We start from the raw sequence: 27,560 nt of genomic DNA, 5'->3' as shown, positions 1-27,560 counted from the left end.
CACGGTAAGCTCAAGAAGGCGTGTGCTGTGGATACAGACAACGATATATAATATACAAATACTTACATACGTAGAAAACATCCATGACTCTCATCGCACAAATAAATGCCCTTACCGGAATTCGAACCCGGGACCGCGGTAGCGTAGCATGCAGGGTCACTACGCACTTGGCCAGACCGGTCATCAAACAACGCATAAGACATATTTGTTTTCCACCTAGCTTCAAACTCTATTTCTTTGGTCCAATATTGCATAATTTTGGAAGGCTTATTTATTGCCTTATTAAGGGAGTTAGTTTAAAAATATTTTTTCTGTGCAATTTTCCCAATCCTCTGTAGGCCTAGCACATGATGGCCGCGGGAGTATGTCGCCGCGAGATAGACTACCTGTCCTTATGTCATTAATACAGTTAGAAGAAGACGTGGCATCTATCTCGCGGCGACATACTCCCGCGGCCGTCATGTGCTAGGCCTACTGTTGTTGGTTAGAGAAATAAAATACATAGGGAAATAAATCTATCTAACTATATTAATAACAGAAATAACTTAATATGGTCAGTCGATAATAACAATAACTACATTTTAATAATTTACCTAAACACTCATTCGCTACGCTCATCTATCGTCATCATCATCATCATCATCATCGTCGTCGTCGTCGTCGAGGTCGTCGACCACGGCGCTGGCCGCGTCGCTCGTCACCGCCTGCGCGATCAGCCCCGTCACGCCCGTGTCGTTCTTGCGGCTCCTCAGAAAGTCAAACACGAACTCTTCTATCGTATCCTCGTCGAAAGGTATCAAATCTTCCAAATCTACCTGCCTTTTTTTACGCGGCTCTTTCTTGCCTTTCTTCTTGTAATTATCTATGTCGACGTCGCTGTCTACGATTCCCTTTCTGTATATCTCCGCGGGAACATCGCTTCCATCGCTGACGTCATACTTTATACCCACGTTGGCTTCCTGAATTTCGATGGAACCTAATCCGTTCTCCACCAGCGCTTGCAAATTCTGTGTTCTGCTTGTTCTATACGCAGATGGTTTGTCGTGCCTAACCTTTTCTTTGGTGTGTAAGTGTTTCACTTCGTTAGTTTCATTTTGTTTTGGGATCTCATTACTAATTGCATCATTGTGGATCGGTTTCGGTTTCGATCCGTATGTTTTGACTTTAGAATGTCCTTGTATGATCAAGTACGGCACAGAAGGTACCTCGGTTGTCGGTTTTCGCTCTGAAAGATCGGCAGTAGAAGTCACCGGAGTGGTCTGTCGCAGGTGCAAATATGGAACATTAGTCGGCGGGGGTCTCGGAGTGAAGCCACTCGGGATGAATGGATTTAGGTGTTGAGCTTGTTTGACCGGTGTTGCAGAGGCTTCTGTAGATTTTGTAACTGGCGGCGGTTGCATAGTTTGCATGGTTTCTAGTTTGGCCGGGTCTTCGGTTTCCTTAAATACATGAATGTTGTTAGACGCGTGCGCGTACAGGTTATCCTCCGGTCGCTCAGGGCCATTAACCAGCGGCATGCTCATCATGGAGCCTAACATATCGAACAATGAAGTTTTCTCAGGAGTCGGTCTAGGGGCAGGCGCCGTGGTGGGGACGGGAGTCGGCTGGAAGTATGTTTGCTTGTCGGTTGTCGTATCTTCATAGTATTCCACAGTCTCCGTAGTGGATTCAGAGACTGTCCAAGTATTTGAAGCGTCAGTGAAACTCGTGATCGGTGCGACAGGTGCAGGCGTGTCGGTCGGCGGAAGAGCCGTGGGAACGAACATGGGCAGCAACATCGGTTTAAGAGTTTTCTGTGGCGGAGGAGGCGCTTCCGACAACACTGGTTTGTAGAACGCGTACGGTTGTTTGGACAAGTCGAAGTGGTCGTTGAGGATAAAGTTGAGCGTGTCGTTGACGTCGCTCTCGTCGAGCGGCGTGGTGGGGCCCCAGCCTGCGTAATCGCTGCTCACCGAGCTGTAGTTAGATTTGGTTTGATTGGTGTTAAGTATCCAATTTTGATTGGTTGTCGACGACTGGTAGATCAAATTCGATTCCTGTAGCGCGTACAATGACGTAAGATGCTCCGGAGCGTTAGTGGTGGGTTCTTTCGTTTGCGGTTCCGGTTTCGGGTGTGGGGTCTGGTGAGGCAGTTTATCATCGAGGACGAAGAGCGGAGCCTTGTGGCCCGGCGGCGGAGGTGGCGGCGGCACGAGGATAGTCATAGGATAGTGGTCGTGGAGTTTGTATTGGAAGTCTTCGTACTTGGGGGGCGGGGGTCGGTGCGGCCGCCGGGAGGGGAGGGGTTGCCGGGTGCCCAGGCTGGGTTTGCGGGAGGAGACTCCGAGCATGAGTACTTCGGATTTCCTTTCGGGGTAGTGTTCCCTCTCGAGGCGCGTGTCGTCGGCCCAGTAGTGCACGCGCTCGAGCACGGGCGGCTCGTAGTCGTAGGTGGGGTCGTTGCGCAGCGGGTCGCCGCGCCCGGTCAGCGGCCGCCACTGCTCGAAGTCCATCCGCGGCGAGAACATCGACGCGGACCCGCTTGCCATCGGCTCCTCTGCGGCGACTGGAAATAAAATAAAATTACTTTATGAAAATGTACTAAGCATCAATTTAATGATATATATATATTCGTCTGTTTTTCATTATGAAACTAAAGGTATATAATATTGTTTGATTAACTCACATGACACGTTGGCTATGTGCTTGAGCGAGGAGCTGTCAGCCGCGCTGAACTCAGCCGCCGCCGCCGCCGCCGCCAGCAGGCCGAGCAGCATCATCGAACGGACGTGGTTCTGGGGGACGACAAATAAGATAACATCAAGGATAATCATAATCAAGACCAGGGCCGGATTAAGGGTAGAGCGAGTGGAGCGGCCGCTCTAGGCGCCACATGGTAAGGGGGCGCCAAAATCGAGAATGTGGAAAAATCTATACAAACAAATTATACGTTGCGTGGGCGCGCACAAATCACAAAATGGCGAGAGGAGTCGGGAATGAATCCACTATTGAAAATCTAGATTTGTAACTCAGATTAAGTGGAAAGTTGCACCACATTGACAACATATACCAACATACACATTCATAAGGGCGCTGTTGCTAGGGCGCCGAAAAAGGAGGGCCCTTGACGAACCACATTGTTGTGCGGCGAACGACAAAGTTACGTCTCTTTCCAAATGCAAAAATATGAGTCTACCCGACAGTCCAAAGCGGAGTTCCTCATAAAGCCAAAGGCGCAAAACGTTTCAGAGAGGCGCAATTTTGTGAGTCACAGCAGATGGTGAGCGAACTTCAATCAAAGCACTAAGATCACTTGGCATAATAACGAAATGGGCATCTCGACGGTGACGATCGAGTCCGCAGTATTCTCTTAATTAACTCTTAGTATTATAAAAATAATAGTAATGGCGAAATATAAGGCCTGAAAGTCGGGAACATAGGCGCCCTGTGAAGTCAAAATACCCCAAAATATGTCAAAGACCGCAGCTCTGCAGAACATAATAGCTTGAAAGTTCGCGGATTCCCCGCTGGCGGGTTGAGTCTTAATAAATCGAGTAAAAAAAATCGCGCTCGCTTCGCTCGCGCTTACTATTTCTATGTTCTCTTTTAAATAAAATAAAATAAATAAATAAAAATAAAAAAAGCTTTATTTGTTCCACACATACTTAAAACATAAATGAGAAATAATTTACAATAAGAGAAAAAAAATTAACTTAAAATAAATATGTGGGCCCCTTTCGGGTAAAAGCCTCCCCCAAGGAATTCCACTCCTCTCTGTCTTGAGCTGTCTCTGTCCATTTTGGACCTGCCGTTGCCACTAATTCGTCCGACCATCTCCCACGTGGACGGCCTCTGCCTCTTGAGCCCAGTGGCCCAGGCCACTTTACAGTTCGTATGGTCCATCTGTCGTCACTGTATCTGGCAACGTGTCCTGCCCATTTCCACTTCCTTTCGAGTGAGAATATTAAGGCATCTGTAATATTTGTTTTTCTCCTTATGACTTCATTCCTAACTCTATCCTTTAATTTTATGCCTAGTATACTTCTCTCCATTCTCTTCTGTGTTGTTTCAATTTTGTGTCTAATTGTGAAATCGAACGTCCATGTTTGGCAACCGTAGGTGAGGCTTGGTAGTATTACTGAATCCATTACAACTTTTTTGATAGTCAACGGGAGTTGTGATTTTACAATTTCTTTATTAGCCCAGTATTTTTTCCAGCTGATTGCTATTCTTCGGTCGACTTCTAAAGAGTTTCTGTCTGTGCTAAAAGAGATTTGTTTTCCTAGGTAAACATAGCTGTCGACAAACTCAATGGGTACATTATTTATTAAAATTGGTATCTTGTGTGAATTCGTCATAACTTTTGTTTTTGTAAGGTTCATTTCTAACCCAATTTTTATACTGGCTTCATTTAGGTCTTTTATCATGTAACTTAATTGTGAGTGGCTTTCTGAAAACAGTATAATGTCGTCGGCGAATCTTAAGTTACTTAAAACTTTTCCCTTTATGTCAATGCCTCGTTTGGACCAAGGTAAGTTCGCCATAATGTGTTGTAGCACGGCTATAAAAATTTTTGGGGAAATTGGATCCCCCTGCCTCACGCCTCTATTTATTTTAAACTCCGTGCCTAGTCTATCCAGTCTAACTCTACTCGAACTGTTGCTGTATATGTTTTTTAAAATGTTTATATATTTTTCATTTATATTTTGTGCACGTAATGCCGACCAGATGCTGGAATGAGAAATAGAGTCGAAAGCTTTTTTGTAATCGATGAAAGCTAAGTACAATGGTCTACGAAATTCCACATATTTTTCAATTACTTGCTCTACAACCTGTATGTGGTCTATTGTACTGAATCCGCTTCTAAAGCCGGCTTGTTCGATTGGTTGGTGAGTGTCAATGTCCGATGATATTCTTTCTAAGAGACTTGAGGCAAATAGTTTGTAAAAGCAGGACATGAGACTTATAGGTCGGTAGTTTCCGATGTCTTTTGGATCTCCTTTTTTATACAACAGTACGATTTCTGATTTTGTCCATGACTCTGGAATTATTTCTTCATCCAATATTTTATTCCATAGTAGCGTAATAGGAGTCAAGAGTAGAGTTTTTGCATACTTAATACATTCGTTAGAAATCCCGTCAGGGCCTGAGCTTTTTTCTGACTTTAGTTTTATTATTTGTTTTAAAACTTCAGATTCCGTGAAGTCCTGGACTGAACTGGTATTCGTGACATTTGAAATAAACACTATTTGATTATCAGTGGCTTCTTGATTACTGTAGAGATCTTCGTAAAATTCTGTTGCAATTTTCAAAACTTCATTTCTGGGTTCACATATAACAGAGCCTGGTTGTAGCGACGGAATCCAGGTTTTAGATTTATTCAGTTCTTTGTAAGCTTTTTTGGTCGATCTTGATGTTTCTAGGTATTTTTGTATCGTATTTAGTCTGTGTGATTTGTAACATTTTCTTATTTCTTTGTTTGTAGCTTTGTATAAGCTTTTAAGCTCGTCCCTTTCAGATTTGTTCAGTTTTGGTTTGTTTTGTAGAGTGTTTCTTGCTTTCATAAGTTCTAAAGCTTTTTGTGATAAAATGTTGCGTTTTTTACGTTTATCGATATTCTGTAAGCTTTCAGATATGGAGAGCGTGATTTTCGCACAATATTCACTTGCGTTATAATTGCTGCAGCTCGATATCAATTCTGGTATATGTTTTTCTAAGTTATTAATATATGTGTCTTGTTCTTCTAATGATTTCAAAGTTGATGGTGGCTTTTTGAACCTGCGTCTGCTCTTTTTCGTCGTAATTAAATTTACTGTCGTTCTAAGCATTCTGTGGTCAGACCCAAAATGGACTGACGAAAGTACCTCATATTTAGTAAATAGGTGTGGTTTTGTGGTTAAAATATAATCTATTTCATTTTTTGAGTTTTTGTCTGGTGAGATCCAGGTCCATCTATTAGATTTTTTTGTTGAAACATCGTGTTTATTATTTTTAAATTGTACTCGAATGCATATTGTATCAATCTTTCACCGCGAATGCTTCTGTCTCCGTAGCCATTAGGGCCGGTAATTAAATGCTCTTGTTTTTTAGGTTTTCCAATTTGTGCGTTAAAATCTCCCATAGAGATGATATATTTAGTAGAGGTAGAGTCGTGGGCTTTTGCCATATCTTCATAAAATTTGTCTATATCTTCTTGAGATGAGCTTTCTGTAGGTGCATATGCCTGTATTATAGCGAATAGCGCGTTTTCCAACTGGATTTCTAGCATACACACTCTTTCTGATATACCTGTAAAGGCTTTAATGTTATTTTTGAGTTTTTTCTTGATTAAAAAACCAACACCATACAATCCTTTAGTTTTGCCGATGTGGTAGAAAATATAGTCTTCGTCTTCTATAATATTTTCTCCTAGTCGTCGGACCTCGCTCAAACCTATTATATCATGCTTAATGTTTTGTAACGCGGTCTTAAGCTCTATGAGTTTTTCTTCCGTTGATAGTGACCTTACGTTGAAAGTGCAAATGTTGTAAGCCATTTTCTTTGGGGGGTTTTGGTCGAACTCTCCCGCGGTGACCAGCCGTGCTGGGAGATTATTTTTTAAGTGTATATTTATGTTTTGGATTTTTTGGGGGGGCGCTGGTAATTGCTATTTATCTAAGTTCCGTTCATCGTACTTGTTTTGAAGATCTAGGGTGTTGTTTGTAGTAGAGTTTCGAATAACAAACGAGTTCATGTCTATTTTGTTCTTTTTTACTGGTTGCGTCTGTGTAGAGTGGGCCTTGCTGGTACTCGCCGATTCTTGAGGAGAGGCGGACAAATTCCTTTTGTTATGGCGCTTGTCCTGCGGGCCCTGCGGCACAAGTTTCCCCAGTTTAATAATTTTGTCATATTTAATTACCGCTCTGTTACCTAATTCTTTTTCCTTCTCTACCTCTTTTTGCAGAATCTTTCGTTTTTCCAAGATTTTTGGTGGGTAGTCTTCTTTGATATAGACTTTGGTTTCCTTTAGGTTTTTAGCGTTTTTCAAAATGTCTAGTTTTTTGCCCATAGTTGTAACCGTCAAAACGACAGGCCTCGTTTTTTCGCCTTTCTTCCCTAGTCTCCTCACACATTCAATTTCGGTGTTGTTGCAGTTTACTCTCATCGTATTATTAATTAAATCTAGCACTGATTTTTGTAGGCTTGCATAACTATTTTCTTTTTCTTCCATCCCGAAGAATACGATATTTTTTCTCCGGATATTTCTTTCCAGTGCATCAATTCTTGTCTCTTGTTCTTGTAGTTTATTTTCCAGTTCTAAATGTTTCATTTCCAGTTTTTCAAATTTTTTGTCGATATTTTTGTTTATTTTTGTAGTTATGCTTTCTTCCATGGAATTCATTTTTGTTTCTAAATCCGCTTTTTGAATTTTTATGTTTGCTTCAATAGATTTTAATAAATTCATCATCTCGGCGTTCTCCATAATTAATAATCCAAAAAAAAAAAGGTTCTCTTTTAGTTACCTACAAAAAAATCTGCATCTTTTTTCCTGACTTAACCACTAATGCTCCATTTTGTTTGTTATTCTATGTATTTACATGATATCCACGTTCAGCCACACGTAACTATAGTAGGGTGCGACTACGAAAGTTCAACCATTTGTCTATTTCGTACTCTGTATCTGTATGATGAAATCCATAAATTCTGTATTACGTTAATCTTCAAATTACGGCATTAATATGAAAAAAATTTCGCTCTAGCTAGGTACGCTCGCGATTTATTTTCCTGCGTAGAAAAACCTTACCAAGGGGCGCCGAAACTCAAATTCGCTCTACCCTGATCGAGTGCACGGGCCGGCGCTGATTATATGGTAGGCATGTTTAGTGGATACATATAAAACTCCACATCATAGTGTAATAATGGAAAAAATTGATCAGTTACAATTGCCCCGCTGTAGCTTAGATCCTTTCACTTGCAGCTGTAGTTCAAATAAACAGTCAATGAAGTCGTGACTGACGTTACTTTTACGTGGATTCAGCCAATAGTGCTTCGTTAGTGTGTTTTCACATTATCATATCGGATGTCGGACCGACAACCCATACATTACAGGCGCCATCTTGGATTTTTTCCATTGAAATCCTTCCGACATCCGATATCGGATCGGATAATGTGAAAACGGCCTTAGGGTCGGCGCACACCGGAATGGCAACGACGCGGCGAGCTCTTAGTGTGAAATAATTTTAAAACTACAATTAATAAAAAGACAATCACTTGACAAACTCAAGTAAACAGGCCGCGCGACCTGTTTTAGTTAGTCGCCACTTGATGGAAGAAATTGCAGGTTGTGTCAAATGACATCTGCGGCGAGGGCGTACATTGAATCTTGAGCGAAGTCAAGGATTCTATAATTGAGTCCTGAGCGTCACTACGCTTCATCATCATCATCATCATTCCCTTGCCCATTTCCCATTATTTGGGGTCGGCGCAGCAGATCATCTTCCTCCATTCCTGTCTATCAGTCGTCATTTCCATACTAATACCTTTCACTCTCATATCATTGTTCACACATTTCATCCATCTTAGGTCTTCCACTACCATTGTATCCATCCACCTTCATATTTACTACTCGTTTTATAACATCGCTTTCATCCCTCCGCATTACATGCCCATACCATGCTAATCTACTTCCTCTCAACTTCTCTGTCTTTGGCGCTACTCTCAGGCTTCCTCTTATATACTCATTCCGAATTCTATCCAGTCTTGTCATTGGTGGCCCAGCACTCACTTCCATACAGGACGACAGGTCGGATAACTGATTTATAAATTTTGAGCGTTACTACGCTTAAACCCTCTTATGTCGCCTGTCCATTTTTATCATTGAAAAAGTGACCTTGACATTTAAAACATTGAAATTCCCATGCACTTATCAGTGCTTAGACTTACCGAGGGGTTGAGGATTCAAGTATTGTCCCTTCGTCTGTGTTTGATAAGGATCCTAACATATGGCTTTGAATTTTCAATATTTATATCAAAGTTAATTATTGTATGACAATTTTTAGGGTAAGAGTTTTGAATGATTCACGGTTATTTTCATTCAGGGCCGGATTAAGGGTAGAGCGAGTGGAGCGGCCGCTCTAGGCGCCGAATGGTAAGGGGGCGCCAAAATCGTCATTGCGTGGGCGCACAAATAGCCCAGAATGGCGAGAGGAGCCGGAAATTAATTTTATTCAGCTATTAGATTTCTGATTGTGATTCAGATTATCTGAAAGCTAGGGCGCCGTGAAAGATGTTTCTAGCTCTAGACGAACCACATTGTTGCGAGGCCAAACTACAAACTCAAAGTTACGGCGCTATCTAAACGCTTAGTGTTTATCTACAATCCAAAGCGGAGTTCCTCTTAAAGTCAAAGACGCAAAACATCTCAGAGAGGCGCAATTTTGTACGAGTCAAAGGAGCGTAAGCGTGATGATGAACGAACTTCTAAGCACTATGAAACTGAAGGGCACGTAATGGCAAACCACCGATACCCATCCAGACGCTGACGAAAGAGTTGTGTGCGTATGTGTGGCCTAATTAACTCTTAGTGTTATAAAAATACAACTGATGACGAAATAAAAGGCCTAGAAGTCGAGAACGTAAGCACCCTGTGAAATCTAAATACCCCAAAATATGCCAAATTTCTGCAATTAGAGTCGAACTTCTAGACTTCTCAATGTCTGTCCAAGTTAGCCATTGCTTTTCTCTCCCATGCCTTGCCTTGGCCCTGAACTGAAGCTCAAATCCGACTGTTCTTGGTCTGCCAGAGCTTGCTTTTTGGCCTCTTTTGTTTCATCACAGTCATTTGTTCTTGTTCAAGTGGACTCTTCAATGAATACGCCGCGCAGGAAAGCTTTAACCTCGCATACGTTTTGCCTATGAAAGACAAGGGCTTATATAGATCCCCCTCCTCCTCCCCCATAAATAATAGGAAAAAATTTCGCGCTCGCTTCGCTCGCGTTCACTATTTCTATCTGCTACGAATACATGTCATATATTTTAGTTAAATACTTAGCCAAATGGTTGTGAGGTGTCAGACGGACACAGCGAATCTATAAGGATGGCATTTTGGCTTCGGACCCCAAAAAATTTTATACAAGGGGGCGCCAAAACTGTATCTCGCTCTACCCTGATCGAGTGCGCGGGCCGGCGCTGATCAAGACAAATTTAATGATCCATCAAACTTGACAACCTCCCGCGACCCGTGTCAACTGTCCACCGTTAGGCTAATTTGACCATACATTTTTGACAATACCTATCACTATCACGTTTGCCACCGTAATTAGATACAATATTTAAATAGTTTTTGAATTAAATATTAAATACTATTAACAAGTAGGTAGGTACCCTTTGCTACCTTGCAAAAGACTATGTTCTAGATTACGTGTTATCTATAATTTCTATAAAGATTCATCAAATATTCTAACATCATATCATATACTTTCCCTACCTACACTTATGATATCTTTAGGTACTATCAAAGACGTATATAACCCTGCATAGACAGATAGTCTAAGAAGAAATCATACCTCAGTACCATACAGAAAAAGGTACGGTGGCCTAGATGGCATTACACCTTTGGGGTAGGTACGCTCAACTAGATGGTGCTAATATTAATATTTGACATTTTAACACATATCAAGCTAAGAATAATATGGGCCAAATTGTCAAAACTGAGGTTCAAAAGTTCTAAGCCTGTATCAAGAGATGGCAGTCTATGACACATTTTACTCCGACAGTAACTCTCTATAATACTCGATCCTCTTTGGTACTATTAACGTGAAGCGTTATCAAAGATCGCTCATACAGGATCGCCGGAGGCGAAACGCGCCATGCCATTGTGAATGGTACAGAATAGCCGCCTCGCGATTTTTGCGCAATTAGAGCTGTTCGTCGCCGCGGGTTTTTTGGCCGGCTCGTTAAAATGCCGCGCCGGCAAAGAACGCATTAACCAGCCATCCCCTGTTCCCATACTGCCTGACCCCGATACCTTATTATGGATTTCTTTCTCTGCCTCAAAAAACTTGGATTCGACCGGTTCGTGTCCCATTATCGATTCGACGTATGAACAATAGTTTTAATTTAATTATGTAGGTACTTTCAGATTTCATTCATATACGTAGGAGGACATATAAGTTGAGATTTTAAGCCCCGGATGCAGGCTTACAGCAAAATTTTACTGCATATGGGTAAGGTACTTAACGTACATCAGTATTTAAAAAAATAATAGCATCTATAAGTATGGAGGTATCTCTTGAGACACATTAGGTTAGTAATAGACCCAAATAAGTCGTACTTTTAAAATTCAGTTTTTACAGTTTTCACTTATTTTAGGCGATCGGAAACCCGACCCCACAACCCCAGGGTACGTTATTATTTATTAGCTAATCTGGCTCTGCCAAGTCACGCCAAGTTGACAACATGTTATTGTATCAACTCAAAGGAGCAGGAGCCGGTAACCAGGATGCGCAGTGAAAGCCGCGCGTGCGCGTGCGCCGCATGGCGAGTCCAGCGCACCTGACGGGAATCCCGCCAAGGTGTTTTACATCTATTACCTTCTATTCTTGGCCCTTTCACTCTTTGTCATGACATGTTTTCGTCCCGTTTTGTTGTTTTACTTTCTATGATTTAGTATTTTGCGGGAAACCGAGGCCTTAAATACTTTTCCCCTCACTAGCTCGGAAACACGTGTTTTGTTCTTTAATACCAGCGGGTAAAAACGCATTTTATCCACTAGTGGGTAAAGTAATTTGACCTTGAATAAAGTCAAATTAACTGCTTTAAAATTGATAAAAGTAGGTGAATCTAGTAATAAAGATGATTTACCACCTGTGGAACTACTGGAAGCAGTGATAAACGCATTTTTTGCGTTGTAGTTACCTCGCTATAGTGAGGGGAAAAGTTTTGTGTTACACTCGGGTGCAAATGTATTTTACTTCTCGTGTGTTAAAAAACGAGCAAGTTCAGGATTCTATTCTCGAACCACTCGCTTCGCTCGTGGTTCAACTATAGAATCCTTTCACTTGCTCGTTTTTCAATTCCACACTCGGCGTTAAAATACAACTTTGCCCCCTTGTATAACAAATAACTATTTCCCCTCACTAGCTCGGAAACACGTGTTTTGTCCTTTAATACCAGCGGGTAAAAACGCATTTTATCCACTAGTAATTTGACCTTGAATAAAGTCAAACTAACTGCTTTAAAATTGATAAATGTAGGTGAATCTAGTAATAAAGATGATTTACCACCTGTGGAACTACTGGAAGCAGTGATAAATGCATTTTTGCGTTGTAGTTTCCTTGCTATAGTGAGGGGAAAAGTTTTGTGTTACACTCGGGTGCAAATGTATTTTACTTCTCGTGTGTTAAAAAACTCGCAAGTTCAGGATTCTATTCAACTATAGAATCCTTTCACTTGCTCGTTTTTCAATTCCACACTCGGCGTTAAAATACAACTTTGCCCCCTTGTATAACAAATAACTATTGTATTAGCAGTCTTCTTTGGAGTTTCTTAGGTACATTCTTCAAAAAAAACGAAGTTGGAGACAAAAAAAATCTTTTTTGCATAATTTTTTGTATGTACCTATATACTAGGTACGGTCACGGACTTTAATTGTTGATCCATTTCTAGCTCATTTTATACTGGACATCTCATATTAAGCTAAGAATGTCCAGTGTAAAATGAGCTAAACGTAGATCAACAATTAAAGTCCGTGACTGTACTTACATGAACATAAGTGTATGTATGTACATAACTGAGCATTTCGATATAGTTAGAATAAATTAGACACATGTAGATTATACATAGGTGTAGGGTGTAGGCATATCATCCTAATAGGCTAGTTTCCTATACTTAAAATAAAATATTTTATGTAGTGCACGCAATAAAGCACCACATAATTAGAAGAAAAATATGGACAGTAGTTATTTTTAAACATAATTTCTATTTAATAAGTCAAAGAGAAAGATATAAAGTAAATGAATTGACCGTGACGTCACTCCGCAGTATTTCATAGTAATTCCATATTAACAAATCGTTTTGACAGTCCATAAAAAGAAGCTGATTTGACTAGTAGGAAACTAGCCTATAGCAATGTGACCTAACTGGTGACCGAAGAGCTGGCGACTTCCTCGCACAACGTATCAGCATTGCGATACAGCGAGGAAATGTCGCCAGTATCCTTGGTACAATGCCTCAAGGGCCTATTTTAGACATTAGCTAGCTTTTAAGTTTAGTCTTAGTTTCTTATATAATTATGTAAATATGAAAATGAAAATGAAAATGAAAATGAAAATTTATTGATAACATTAGGTTACATGTCAATCGTTAAGTAAAATTTAACTTATTTAAAACATCAATAGTATTAGGCATATAAAATAACACGCTATATACCCCGTAAATAACACGATTTTAACTTAATGTGATTCTTACTAGTAGGTACATACATGTTCTTCTTTAATTGACACTGATATTATAGAAATTTCATACATTAATATTGAGTTATTACATACTTAATTTATGTATTTAGGTACAATAGGTATGTCAACAATTTCATTGGATAAATAGTCGTCAATATCATAAAATGTTGATTTTAGTAGCCACTGTTTTAATCTACTCTTAAAGCTATGGAAGGAAGGTGCATCCCTGATACTTTTAGGTAGGTGGTTATAAATACGTGGGCCGAGTACATAGGCTGACCGTCCGCTTTTTGCTATCTTGTGTGGTACTGTTGCTAGGCTGCCCGCGTTCTTGTTGCTACGCAGATAACGATTTCATGTAAATAATATATGTTCATGTAAATAAAAAAATATGAAATAGCAATGTTGACCTTACCTACACCTAATATCTACGTTGTACGTTTCGGGTGGTATTTGCCGACAACCACGGTCCACGCATGATTAGCATCATCACATGTCCGCGCAATCAGCACGTTCGGCAAACATTTGCCGTTGGCTTTCCATTTCTAATTCATAAACTATTGTGGTAATCCTCCAGTTGTACTCGTTGAAATCCACACGGCCACTTGCAGTGAAATCAACGAGAGCTGCAACTTACCTGCGGCTAGTGGTTGATGTATTATGTTACTGCTTTGCGGGGCGATATGAGAAAAGTGAACTTGAACTTTCTTACAAAATGGCTTTTTTCACTTACTAAGTAAACTAACTTATGTTCCGCAAGACTCCGCCACATCGCCTAGCTTTATCAAAGTTGAAATTACCGAGAAGTTGAAAGTCTCACGGGAGTTTTATAGTTAAAATTGAAATTACCGCTTAGTGTTTAGTGCAGGCTCCGCAAAAAACTACCGAATTACTGAATAGATTAATTTAGTAAATTTTGCGAACTTACACTGAAAACTAGAGGCGGTGACTTAAAGTTTTACTAAGTCAGGCAAAGATTAGTAGGTAGTAGGTACCCTAGACGAGTGGGAATTCGAAAAACTCAAATACTTTGTTGTAGCTCCAGTTTTCTTTCGAACTAAAATCGTTCAATTATGGAACCGACAGAAAATGGGTCAAACATGTTTATGGGTGTATTTCTAGGTAAGTTGCTATGGTATTATAATTTTTATGGGGCGTAATTTGGCGAACGAGCGATATTAGCCGCCATTAACATTTTAGAACATGCCCGAGTCGCTCTCGGCTCCTCTAGATGTTCGACATGCAACATGGTAGGTACAGTAAAAACATTGTGTGGGAAACAAGGGCCTATTCCTCTTTGGATAAGCCCCGCGGAATGAAGCAAAAAGTTACGACGTTACGAGCACACGGTTGGTTGGGGGACTTGGGGGCACGTCTTGGCATTTCGATATTTTTTTACTGAGCTGTCAGAGGCTATATAGTTTCCGATAACAATATCGGATCAGATACTTGCATTCAGTTTCTGTACCTATGTCCAAGACCGGATTTGAACTCAGTACAGCCTGGCAAAAAGATTAGAAATGGAACTTTTTAGGATTCCGTACCAAAAAGGTACAAAAGGAACCCTTAATGGCGCCGCTCTGTCCGTCTGTCTGTGTGTCTGTCACATTTGTGTAAATATCTCGAGAACTACTAATGCTATCGATTTGAAATTTCGAACAGTTATGAACATTTTCAACATCTACAAATTATTGAAAGTATTAATTTAAAAAAAATATTAATATTAATTAACCTAGTGTAAGTAGAAAATCGCAGAAAACCAGCGCTGCGGATGTCCGCAGGCTCCGCAGCATTATGCTGAGTGGGGGGCTGATTTTAGCGTCTAATGTCTTTTGTTTGCATGACTTCTGTTTTATTTGTAATACTTTGTTGTGGCGTTAAATAAATGTTTTCTATTCTATTCTAATCATAGAAAAGGGCCAAAATAAAAGGTGGGCAAATTGTAAATGTCAAGTTACTAGGTCAAGCGGGATATCGTTAGAACGAGCTCAAATTGTACATATCAAAACTATTTTTTATATTTTTTTGTAGTAGAAAAAAACTACAAATTAGAGATTTCACCGAGAGATGGCGCTATACCTATACTTCTAGTAAAGTTTTTAGAGTTATATGAGAAACATGAGATTATTTTAACTATTGAAAGTTTGTACGGATACGGAACCCTCGGTAGGCGAGTCCGACTCGCACTTGGCCGGTATTTTTATATTAGCAACACTTACTGTTCTCATATGTAAAAGTCACTCAGTCATAGTTGCCAACAAGCAGCAAAACGGTTTACAGAGCCGTTTTTATATATTCAACCTTAAAGCAGAATGGATTTACCCAGGTTTGAAGTTAAGCGACACATTTTATAATTTATGATTTCTGACACTTGCATAAGAGTTCATCATAGCTTTATACCTATCTGAGCAGTTCCCGACAACTTTGTACATAGCCACGTCAGCAAATTTTAATTGATCCTATTTTGTTACCAACATTTAGTAATATAAGTCGACTTTCGTAAGATATATAGAAGATAATTGTTGTAATTAAAAAAATATAGATACTAGAGAACCTTAATAGCGTAATAAAACTTACTAAAATCTCAATTCATCAAAAAAATCTTGGTAACAAAATAGGAAAAATAAAAACAAATTTAACTTTTTCCTTAATTTTTGTACAAACTTTTCGAGAACTGCTGATCTATTAACCGCAGGTAGGTACCTAATTAGGCGTGCAGAAGTTGACATGACGACGACAATATACTTAAAATTATACAGGATAGTTAATTCTCCTCGATTCTTAATACAGGTCGACAAACAGATTTACATAATGTTTGCATTACATTTTGCATGTAATTTTAACTAGACAAAGCTGCTCTTTGGCGCTGGCCCGCGAACCTGTCCCCAACAAAGATTCCGTTAGGCTTCAAGAAACTTGGGAGTAACACTTAGCTACGTTTGTATGCGACCTACTGCAGTCTGTCACATAATAAGTAAACACCTACCTAGAAACAAACAGCCTTCGCTAGAGGATATCTACAACTATACAAGTGGCCACGTGAGCTGTAGGTGTAAATCTCACAAACTCCACATGTTTTAGAAAAAGCCTTAAATAAGAAACACATTTAAATAACTATTAATCGAACATGGTCACAAAATTTAATTAAACTGAAAGAAATATGACCTGAGAACTATTAGACAGGAAAACCATACGAAAGCATGAGGGGTGTTCTAAAGTTTCACGTCAATGTCTGCTATCAGTGACAGCTCTCCAATTGATTGACCGATTTCGATACGGTTTTTACGTGAAGGCTAGTTTCTTTGCGATATGTCTTAGCCATTAGCCAAGCTTGATAAATAAACAGATCAACAATTTGAAAAGTAGGTACACAGTCGTTTTTCCAAAATGATGCATAAGATAATTAACAAAAATATATTACAAATAAACCTTTAGATCTAACCCGCAATTTCCACGGTCTCGCCCTTTCAGCCAAAGGAAGTTAGTAGCGACGTCATTTCACTCGGTTAATCATAGTCTCAAGGGGAATAATCAAGGAATAATCGAATGCTCATGAAATGAAGGCGAAGGTATCGTTTAAATTGACAGATATATTTATGTTCATTTAAAAAATATAAATTTACTATAAATTCATACTAATATTATAAATGAGAAAGTGTGTGTGTCTGTTTGTTTGTCCGTCTGTCACGGCAAAACGGAGCGACGAATTGACGTGATTTTTTAAGAGATAGTTGAAGGGATGGAGAATGCTGACATAGGCTACTTTTTGTCTCTTTCTAACGCGAGCGAAGCCGCTGGCATAAGCTGTAGGTTCAATTCACTAATTTAACATAATCTTTAATGTGAACAGCTTTGCTGCAGCAATTAAGTTAACTCGCAGATAACCATACTTTGTATAAGGTTTTTCGGTCCGGTACAGCAGCGAACGTGTTAAAAAACGTTGTCTAACATCGTTGTCTCAGAACGTTGCAGCGCTAGATTTGAAAGAATGTCACGAATAATCGCTAATCGCAAACACTCTTACTCCAGCAGCATCTATTAGCCATCAACGTTGGGATTATAGGTATAACTACAGGTTAGACCAGTTTTACGGGTAACTAAACACTCGCGAGTACGGAGTGGGCAATGTACCATAACACATAATAGAGGTATACTTTAGAAAAGACTGGCTAATATGCAATGCCATGTGGTCCTCGGGTCAACAATTAGGTATGGACAGTCGCTACGCTTGTTATAAAATAACATATTACTTTTGGTTATTTTTTAAAAATCAAAATTAGTTATATTATAGGTAAGACAATTGAGCTTCAGAGGAGCTTGAACTCACGAACGAGCATTTTTTGCGCAAAAAAGATACATCAATAATTAAAAAATATATTTGAATTGCAGATGACGTTAGAAAAAGAGAAGTCGAGTAGATCCATGATTTATGCCGATGTATGACGAGAAGCGATAGAGGCTAGAGAAGACAATGCGAAGCGACGTTTGTCTCTAAGCGTCTGAATTAAACAGGTTTTTTACACGGTTAAATAATTATTCACGCACTTCAGCAAAACCCGTATTTTATTTGGCGGTGAAAGTTTTAAGCATTTATTTATAAAACGTCATATGGGTTGATACACGAGAAGATACGGGGGGCGTGGAGCGGGCCGGGGAGGCGTGGGAACGCGCGCGCAGACCGAGTGGCGCCACGGGCGGTTCGCGCCCACGCCGCCGCCGCCACAGCCCGACCACCTTACAGAAGGTCCAAGGACTGCTGTTTCTGCCCAATCTTGATGCTATCATTTTATTTTAATAACGAATAAGCAGTATCGGCTTAGGATTTAAAAAAATAGACAAACGTAAACACGAAGCAGTCAAGCAATCTACTGGTGTTTTTACCATTTTATCCTCTCGGAAAATTCTTGATGCTGATGAAGGAAAGCTGTTGTAAGGAAACAGATATGTCACCGTAATAAAAGGACTGTGCCGTTAAGAACGGAAATGAGTAGTTTTAGTACCAAATCCTATGAATAGAGCGGAAAATATCTTCAATGCCTCTGGAATATAAATAAGAAGCCTCAGTAAATACAGAACGGGTCTTCTGTGGCTGTCGCCGCAGCGCCGCGGGCGCCTGCAGCCATTAATCTCGTCGGACATGCGCCCGACGAATCTGTCACTGCGCAAGTGCGGCCTACCGTACTCGGCCGCCACCAGTGTCGCCACTATCAGCGCTGTCAACGGAGATAACACCGGCGGCAAGTGGGCAAAGTTTATGTGATTGGCACGTAAGTGTTTAAGCATCCGATAGGCCCGATAGCTGGCCGCGTAGCTTAAGCTCCTAAACGCTACTGGCACTGTCGCACTAATATGGAAGAGTGATGATAGATATAATAAGAATGAAAATGTGAATTAATGAAACGTGACAGCGAACCGGCCCCACTCAAGAGACTCGAATATTACGAGTTTATGATGTCATTTATTGATGAATTGTATTCAAGCTCTAATAGATTCCATTCCAGGATATAAAACAGCAATACACAGCAATTTATTAAGTACTAAAGTAGTTTAATACATTCATTTACATTATATACTTATTCAGTTTACTGTACTTACCCCCTTATTCATAAACGTAACGTATTACTCTAAAGTTATCAAGCCGATAAAGTTTGTTTGTCCTTTTCTATCACACCAATACGTCGGAAAGGGACAAATGAACTTTATCGGCTTTATCGGCTTGATAACTTTAGAGTACGTTTATGTTATGAATAAAGGAGGTTAGGATCAAACGACAATTTTTTTTCAATATTTTATAAGTTGTATAACAAAAGGAAGATCCTGAATTAATACATGAAAAATGAAATACAGTTTTTTCACTTTTCAAATCCCACAAATGAAATTAATTAAGGCTTGTATGGTGTATCTTTTATTTCCCCAAATTAAGGTTAATGGTCAACCAAACCAGTTTTTAATGAACTGAGAAGACATAATGCCAAAGCTCATCACGCCAAATTTGGCGGCAGACGAGACCGCACAGAAAGTGGACAATCATAAATGAATAGCCAGCTTTATGTCCTCTGGTCCTAGACGAGTGGGCACAAGGAATAAATAACACTTTCTTTAGTTTCGTTAGTGCTGTGCTGATGACCGCCACCCACGCGCTATTACTCATGTCACAGTTTAGAAGGATTTATAAATTTACCTAACATTAGTATTTACTAATGTGAAGTTTAAAACTTTCTAACTAGGTACTGGGTGACAGTTGCTCATTGTCGTCACTTGCTGAGTGCTTGACTTGAGGGAACCAGTGTAAGGAGTAATCTTTGAGTACAAGCTACTTCATCGTAAAACTGGAGGTCATAGTATGCTGGTTTACATTACTCGCCGGGTGAGCTAACAGATAAATCCGTGTAATAGCTGATAAATCCGTGTAGGTATATTTATTTGTATTGTAACCTGAGCACGTGGTAAGCATCTGCAATCTACTGTTGTTGAAAGTAAGAGATACCGCCTATGCATAAATGAGTTTCAAGCAATCTAATATTTGGACATGTCATTAAACATCCCCACCTTATCGGAATTAATTAAATGGCTATAAAATTGATAAATCTGTTGTAAGAGCTTTGTCAATGTCTACGGCGAGTTAATTAAATTGAGTTAATTATATTAGACACCTACTATAATACCCGTATATATTATACTAACACGTGTATAGTATTTCTTTCTTTCTATAGAACATAGCACTGACAGTTTCATTGAATTTTTTAATTGATTGTTATGTACTAAATGCGACTGAAACTTGTTTAGTATGAGTAAACCGACAATTTGTTTAGTATGTTCCTTCATTAGTTGAGGCAAATTATAGGCAGTTGCGCGACGGACTATAAATATTCAGGAAGGGGGTCAGTGTCTACACGTAAGTAATATAATAAGATCTTAACCCCCTTATTCATAAACGTACTCTATAGTTATCAAGCCGATAAAGTTCGTTTGTCCCTTTCCTACGTATTGGTGTGACAGAAAAGGACAAACGAACTTTATCTGCTTGATAACTTTAGAGTACGTTTATGAATAAGGGGGTTAGGCTTTAGTAACTAATGCCGTTGGGCATATTTTAAATTTTAACGAATACGAGACATGTATTGAGCCGAAGAGATATTTCAATGATTTAGAAATACCTAGTAGAGTAAAAATTTTAATGTCTCAGATCAGGCAGGCAAGCATGGTCGCGCGATAAATGATAAAACAGTAAGTACCTAACACTATTTGTATTTGCGATAGGGACGGCGCGATGTTTTATCGTTTTATCGTTTCGCGTTTATCGCGCGACCAGCATGCTATCGGTGCAGATCACATATAATTCAGAGCATAATAAGGATATGGGTCAACGGGCGTTATTATTTTAGTGGCCGAAGTAGAGCGATTAGGTAACTAACTAGGTATACTATATTTATAAATTATCTCCTGTTTTATGTGACTTGGGTTAGGTAAGCAGACAAACATGAACATCTATAGCAAACCGAACAAATTAAAATTTAAATTATGAAGAAAACCCCGACATAGTTGACCGATTTTCATGAAACATAGCTAAGAACACTCCCGACTAACTCAGCTTTCAAACAAAAAAACTAAATCTAAATCGGTTCATCCGTTCGGGAGCTACGATGCCACAGACAGACACACACGCACAGATAGACAGACAGACACGTCAAACTTATAACACCCCGTCGTTTTTGCGTCGAGGGTTAAAAAGTAGGCCATTTCAGGACCGATTTTTCCAATTTGCTCGGATCAAGTTGGCGGTGGCAGTGAAAGTTGGTTGCCATTTTCATTTGAGTTGTTTTAGCAGTAATTGAATGTCACCGTACCTTCGCCGGATAACATTACATTTGGGACTATGTAAATGTCAACTCTTAGGCCATTAAATAAATTAATATGGAAGCCAATTCGAACCTGAATTTTGATATACGAGTGATGTCCGTTTGTCCCTGTGTCCCGTTCGCAACAAGGCATGGCCTGGCGATGGGTTAAGAATTTTGCTCTACCTTTTCCTCTCGTGGGCATTGTAGAATTTGACTATGGGATATGGGTTCAGTTCAACTGTGATGTAGGGAAAACTAAGGCTAGGAACCGGACCGGACATAGAAATATCACAATTTCGTTTTCATCAATCCGTTATTGCTAAGAGTGGCATTTTAACTTGAGCAGTTTCACGTGTTCTGCCTACTCCGTTTGGAAATATGGGCGTGAGTTTGTATTTATGTAGATTATTGTAGATATAAGGGAAATTCATGCTGGAATGAAAACAAATTGGCATTAATTATAGGTATCAAACCGTGCGTTTAATTAACCTTTTTGGTCCTCTCCTGCTAGCTGAAGGTAACTTTAATACCTACATACATATGTGGATGGGTAGAGCTACATAATTATCCACTCCGTAAATACTTTTTTGTTCAGGGCAGAATTGTGTCGTCAAATAATTTAGGGAATAATCCGTTCCATACCAAAAAGGCATAAAAGAAAAGGACCTTGTGGTCATGTCGTGTTTCACTGTCCGCCCGTCATGTCAGATACAAAATAGAAAGACTAATGAAGTATCTAAACTAAGTTAGGCTAGGATTTTTTTTGTGACCCTTAAGAGCGAAAATAGGCAGCCCACTTCCCAGGCTAGCGTTGATACGCTTACGAAACAAAACCAAAATGGACGACTTGGGGCGAAGCATCCACAAGGGGGGCTCAGGGGGCAAAACCCCCCGCCAAAACGATAAATCTGACATGGTGCTCCCATCACAGCCGTAGCATAGTATGAGATGATATCACCGTGCTCCTTGTGTTGCCAATTTTATTGATGTAAAAGTCTGATAACTAATAAAGAGTAAAGAGTTATAACTCGGATATATTGATTCTAATACGTTCTTAAAAAATATCTAACCGTAAGTAGTCAATCACAAAATTGAACAGTAGGATTTATCCGACGTAGCAGATAAGGAACTCTTTTGGAAATAGTGGGGGTTCGAACTCACCCCAAAACCTTATTTAGTGCGCGCCTTTTTATTAGTTAGACCGGGTTTTTAAGCAATTGTTTTTCGATACAATTTTTGTTTGAAAAACTCCTATCTAATTGCAATATATAAATAATAAAAACGAAATCGAAATTACGGACATACATTTTTAACCGACTTCAAAAAAGGAGGAGGTTCTCAATTCGACTGAATGTTTTTTTTTTTTTTTTTTTGTATGTATGTTCCTCGATATCTCCGAGAATTGTGGACCGATTTTCAAAATTTTTTTTTTGATCGAACGGGTATAACCCCGAGATGGTCCCATTGGCACCAAGTCAGGGCCTGATGATGGGATCCTGGAGAAATCGAGGGAACTCTTCAAATGTTATAGGCACATGTAATGTTTTCAGTGTATTTTTCAAAGGTAAACCAGTATTTACGCCTGATGGTAATAATTTTATGTGGCTGAGCTGATGATGGAAGGTCAACTCCTCAATGGTTAGGAGTTAAAGGATAATTCTTTCACTAGTGTACATGTATTCGGACTGATACATATAATATCAATAGGAACCACTAAAAATCAACAAATAAATAAACTTTTTTAACAAAAAATAAAACCGCCTTCAAAAATAAGCGCGTTACAAAACACGGAGAAACTAAAAAGCAAAAAATAATAAACCTTTGAATTCAGATTTCTTATCGTATTGCAATAATCTAAACATCCAAATTATAAACAAATCAATTATTTTTGGAGTCGGTGCCAGCCTGCGTATGGTTGGGTGGGGCAAACAGGCAATAGCAAGGCGACGAACAGGTCTGGTACCGACTGCAAAAATAATTGATTTGTTTATAATTTGGATGTTTAGATTATTGCAATACGATAAGAAATCTGAATTCAAAGGTTTATTATTTTTTGCTTTTTAGTTTCTCCGTGTTTTGTAACGCGCTTATTTTTGAAGGCGGTTTTATTTTCATAACTGGGATGAAAATAACATTCGTAACTCAGACACTGTCCATCAAATATATGAAAGAGGAGCGTTCCTAGCACACATTCTAAGCAGGTGTAGGTGAACGTCTACTATGCTTGTATGAGTGAGATATGACAGGTCGACTGTTCGCGTTTTTGACAGGCGGTAACTGTGAGGTAACCGAGAGGGGGTGGGCGGCACTTTCAGCGGGGAGCGGGAGTGGCCATACTGTGTACGATACTCAGATGAGACCAGTGCAGCAGTGGACACAAAACACAAAAGCCAGTAGTCAATAGTTCCAAACGTGGAAAATATTACGATTAGTAAAAATGACCCCGCATCCTCAGTTGAAATTGACCCGCGTTGCACCTTTTTTTTTTTATAAATGGGCTTACTCTTGACCACTTAGCCAAAGGCAAAGACGTGGCCTACGATGGAGTGAGCTCGCCCAGAAGATGCATGTTCACTCTTGATTTGAAGGTTGCCGGGTTATATGAGCTCGGAAATATACCTAAATTACATTCCTCTTTCCTTAGCAACCATCAAGTATTAGCTTGTAAGTACTATTATATATTCTGTGGTATTAGGTACTAACTTTCGGATATTGTTCGTCATTCGTAACTGCGGATGTTACTTCCGGTAGTCGTTAGATGAGCTTTTTGTGCCTAATTAAGTTTATATGGATTTTTTCTGATTATCTTATGGTGTTAATTTATGAAAATGAAAGTTGGTCCGGATGTCGCACGTTTAAGAGTTACTATAAGCTTAAAGTCTACCTCATGTTTACCTACTGTTCAATATTAGCAAATATTAGGTAAAGATGTATATTTAAATAATATAAGTTTTAAAAATATTAATAACAAGGTGACCAGAGTGTTGAATTTGAAATTAATACTTGAGTAACTTATATGCTAAAATTGAAGGCATGTTTACAAAAACAACATAACTACACTAGACTAGGGCTTGCAATATCGGACGATTTTCAATTCCGGAACTGGTTTTCGAGATTGGACTTCAATTCCGGAATTCCGGAACTAGTTCCGGAATTGAACAATTTTTTTTGGTTTGGTTTTCTGGTGGGTTTTTGATGAAATAATACAATTTTAAATTGAAATTTATTATTAATCGACGTTTAAGACAATAACTCCGCACCTGAAAGGCATATAACACTGAAATTTTCATTTTAGTAATTTTACAGGAAAGCCCATTTTGTGTCAAAATCGGTCTTGCAAGTTATTTCGAACTACAGTTAACGATACAAACGACGTTTTAGTGCCAGTTTTCTGGTAGTGGTCAACGTTAAAGTTATTTTTTTATCCATTGACCATCGAAATAATATAAAAGTAATAATTTACAAGAATGGCATAACGTCTTGTTCACATAACTGTAATAAAAGAAATATTGAATTACCTTTATCAGACTCGAGTAGGGACAAAAGATGTCCAAGCTAGCCCAAAAAGACAGATTTTATGATTTATTCCTAGGTATACCTATGTATACATATGTACACCTTATTTTTTTGTAAAAAAATAAATCATTCTTTTCATATTCATCATTTTCCATACATTTGCTTCTCAAATCTTTTGATTTTGTGGTAAGGGGTAATAGACTTAGATAGAGTTTAGTAAAATATGGACACGTCTTTGTGAAAAGTGTATAAAGTAACTACGACGTTATGCTTGTGAATGAATGTAATACCAAATACTACGATTTGCGTCTGAACAGACTTTATGCCTAAAATATTCAGTGCTATGAGAAAAGAAGTAAAATTTAGATTATTACTGAAATTTAAGTTCGATCTAATTAAATTGAGCATAAATAACGCTAATAAAATAATAATGTACCTAATGTTATTTATTTATATTTAATTGTCCTTCAATATTCGAGCATAACACTCAACTCCCGTCTAGTAATTTTAAATTATCACAAAACACAACTTTCTACAGCAAATATTTAATTTAAACTGAAAATATATTTCACTTATTAGCTAAAACAATTGAGAGCAAAACCAGAAAGTGACAAGGGTATAATATTAGCGGGTTAAATTACACTATCTCGCTCTAACTAGCCCTGGATGCAACCCTTTGGTCATAAAATAGGCACTACCTGAATCCGAGCAGTGTCTAACTTATAAATTTACATATCTTTTATAGACGCAGTGGTAGTTTTGTAAAATAACCAGGCTGATATTACACGATTTCGTCCAAAAATATATCTTTTTTCAATTCCGGAATTTTCGAGATTATATGTTTCAATTCCGGAACTGTAATATCGGAAAAATTGTCCGAAATTCCGGAATTCCGGAATGCAAGCCCTATATTGATTTAAACTAACACGATCTTCACTCATATTAAGTAAGTAAGTAAGTTTCATCATAGTAAGTAAGTTTTACGCGATTAAGTCCCGTTTTAATTTAATAATGCAAGCCCTACACTAGACATGAATTTACAGGAAACGAAAAAAACTAAATGTTGTCTTATTATATTTAGTTATTGGAGATAAACATTGTAAAGGTGATTTTATTAAGAGGTTAATAGTTCCGAAATATACGAATACGATTACACATTTCAAAGACCAAATTTTTGAAAAAAAAAATGAAAAATAACTTCGTCACTTATGCTGTTTTTGTAAATTTTTTTTAGTTATGTTCTTTTTGTAACAAAATAAAACAAGTTTTATATTATATGAGAAAGGTGCAAGTTTGTCTTAGTTAACTAGTGGATTTATCTTAATCCTCACATTGTAGATATGTACATTTTGTAAAATGGGTATATTTTTGGGGTCATTTTTGGATACTATCTTTTGCGCTACTTAGATCCTGCTTAAAAGACGAATGCTATGATACCAATAACTCAAATTCGCAAAAAAAAATTAGTTATGTTGTTTTTGTAAACAAGCCTTCAATTGTTAAAGTAATTTTGTCTGCATGCCAGATTAGGTAGAATGCCGAAACGCATACATTACTTTTCTTTCAGTTCTACACAAAAAACCTAGTTTTCATTTATATTTAAAAAAGTAACATTTAACAACGAATAACAATAATAAAATTAATAAAACATAATACCCGGGAAAGTTATGTCTTTTACACACGCTAAAGTAATCGCACTTCACCACAACGATAAAATAAAAAAACTAAATTTAAAAATCGAATGAACCGAACTCACCGAACACGTCATGATTCATTTATCACTTCACTAGGGGAACTGCGCACGGGCATGGGGTGCGCGCGCTTCGCGGCGTCTGCGGCGCGTCTGCGGCCCACCATAGCGCACGCGCCGCCGGCGACGTGTTTACGATGCCACCGAACCTGCTGGTTGAGGCCTCTAACTTCTATTTAAGGGTCATACACTCTATACCTATATAACCTTTGGGAAGGATTATCGTGAAAGACTATAGAGCCTAATATGGCGTCTATTACACCAACATAACAATTTCCTGGATCCCGATTCACAAACTCTTTTGACGATTGTCATATGACTCTGACATTGAAATCTCTTCTTGAGGAAGTGGTCCCACCGCGAGCTAGTAAACTTTTATTTGCACGGGAGTGCTTATCTTTTGTTCGTTTTTATAGCCGATAGCTCATAGTTTACTAGCTCGTGGTGGGACCAGTGCCTGATTGTCAAGTTGTGGCGCCGATCTCGACTTTCAAGATTAAACCAAAACTCTTGATATTTTTGGTACAGAACGAACAGGTGTACGGGTTGTACCACAGATTTAAGAAATAGTATTTAATGCTTGCTCTGAGGGTTGTACCATTCACATATGAAAACATTTTTATTTCACAATTCTGAACACCATCACATACCTAATTACCACTTGAAAACTGCATCTTGCAAGGTTATCAAGGCTTCGTAAGAGTGTTAACAGACCGTCACATGTCGCCCAGGTTTCTGAATGACACGATAGTATCATCATCACCATTGCATTGCACATGATCTGTAATCTGTATCACAATTAATGCTGTCATAAATTGTTTTAGGCACGCAACAGACAGTCTGAAAAATTCATAATAATAAAAAAAATTGTATGCAACCTGTCAGTTCAAACTGACAGATTTATCAGTTTACACTGACAGGTTGCATACAAATCTTTTTTAAGATTATGAATTTTTCAGACTGTCTGTTGCGTGCCTTATTAGGCGCGATTATTATTTACTTGTAAAAGTTGTGCTCTAATTTTTTTTATACTACGTCGGT

The 27,560-nt window shown here is 38.8% G+C and overlaps 1 protein-coding gene across 1 annotated transcript; it reads right to left on the bottom strand.

The window, feature by feature from the left end:
* Positions 1-507: 507 nt before the first annotated feature.
* On the bottom strand, positions 508-26,616 carry LOC125225477 (cell surface glycoprotein 1). Its single transcript, XM_048129223.1, has 3 exons — positions 26,526-26,616; positions 2,666-2,774; positions 508-2,545 (listed from the first exon to the last, which is right to left on the bottom strand). Exons 1-3 carry the CDS (start codon positions 26,535-26,537, stop codon positions 615-617), a joined length of 2,052 nt encoding a protein of 683 aa, XP_047985180.1. The 5' UTR covers positions 26,538-26,616; the 3' UTR covers positions 508-614.
* Positions 26,617-27,560: the final 944 nt, after the last annotated feature.

Source organism: Leguminivora glycinivorella, chromosome 1 (genome assembly GCF_023078275.1).
Source record: "Leguminivora glycinivorella isolate SPB_JAAS2020 chromosome 1, LegGlyc_1.1, whole genome shotgun sequence".
NCBI lineage: Eukaryota > Metazoa > Arthropoda > Insecta > Lepidoptera > Tortricidae > Leguminivora > Leguminivora glycinivorella.
The sequence above is the reverse complement of the archived record's forward strand: the minus strand, read 5'-3'. Positions and strand labels throughout refer to the sequence as shown.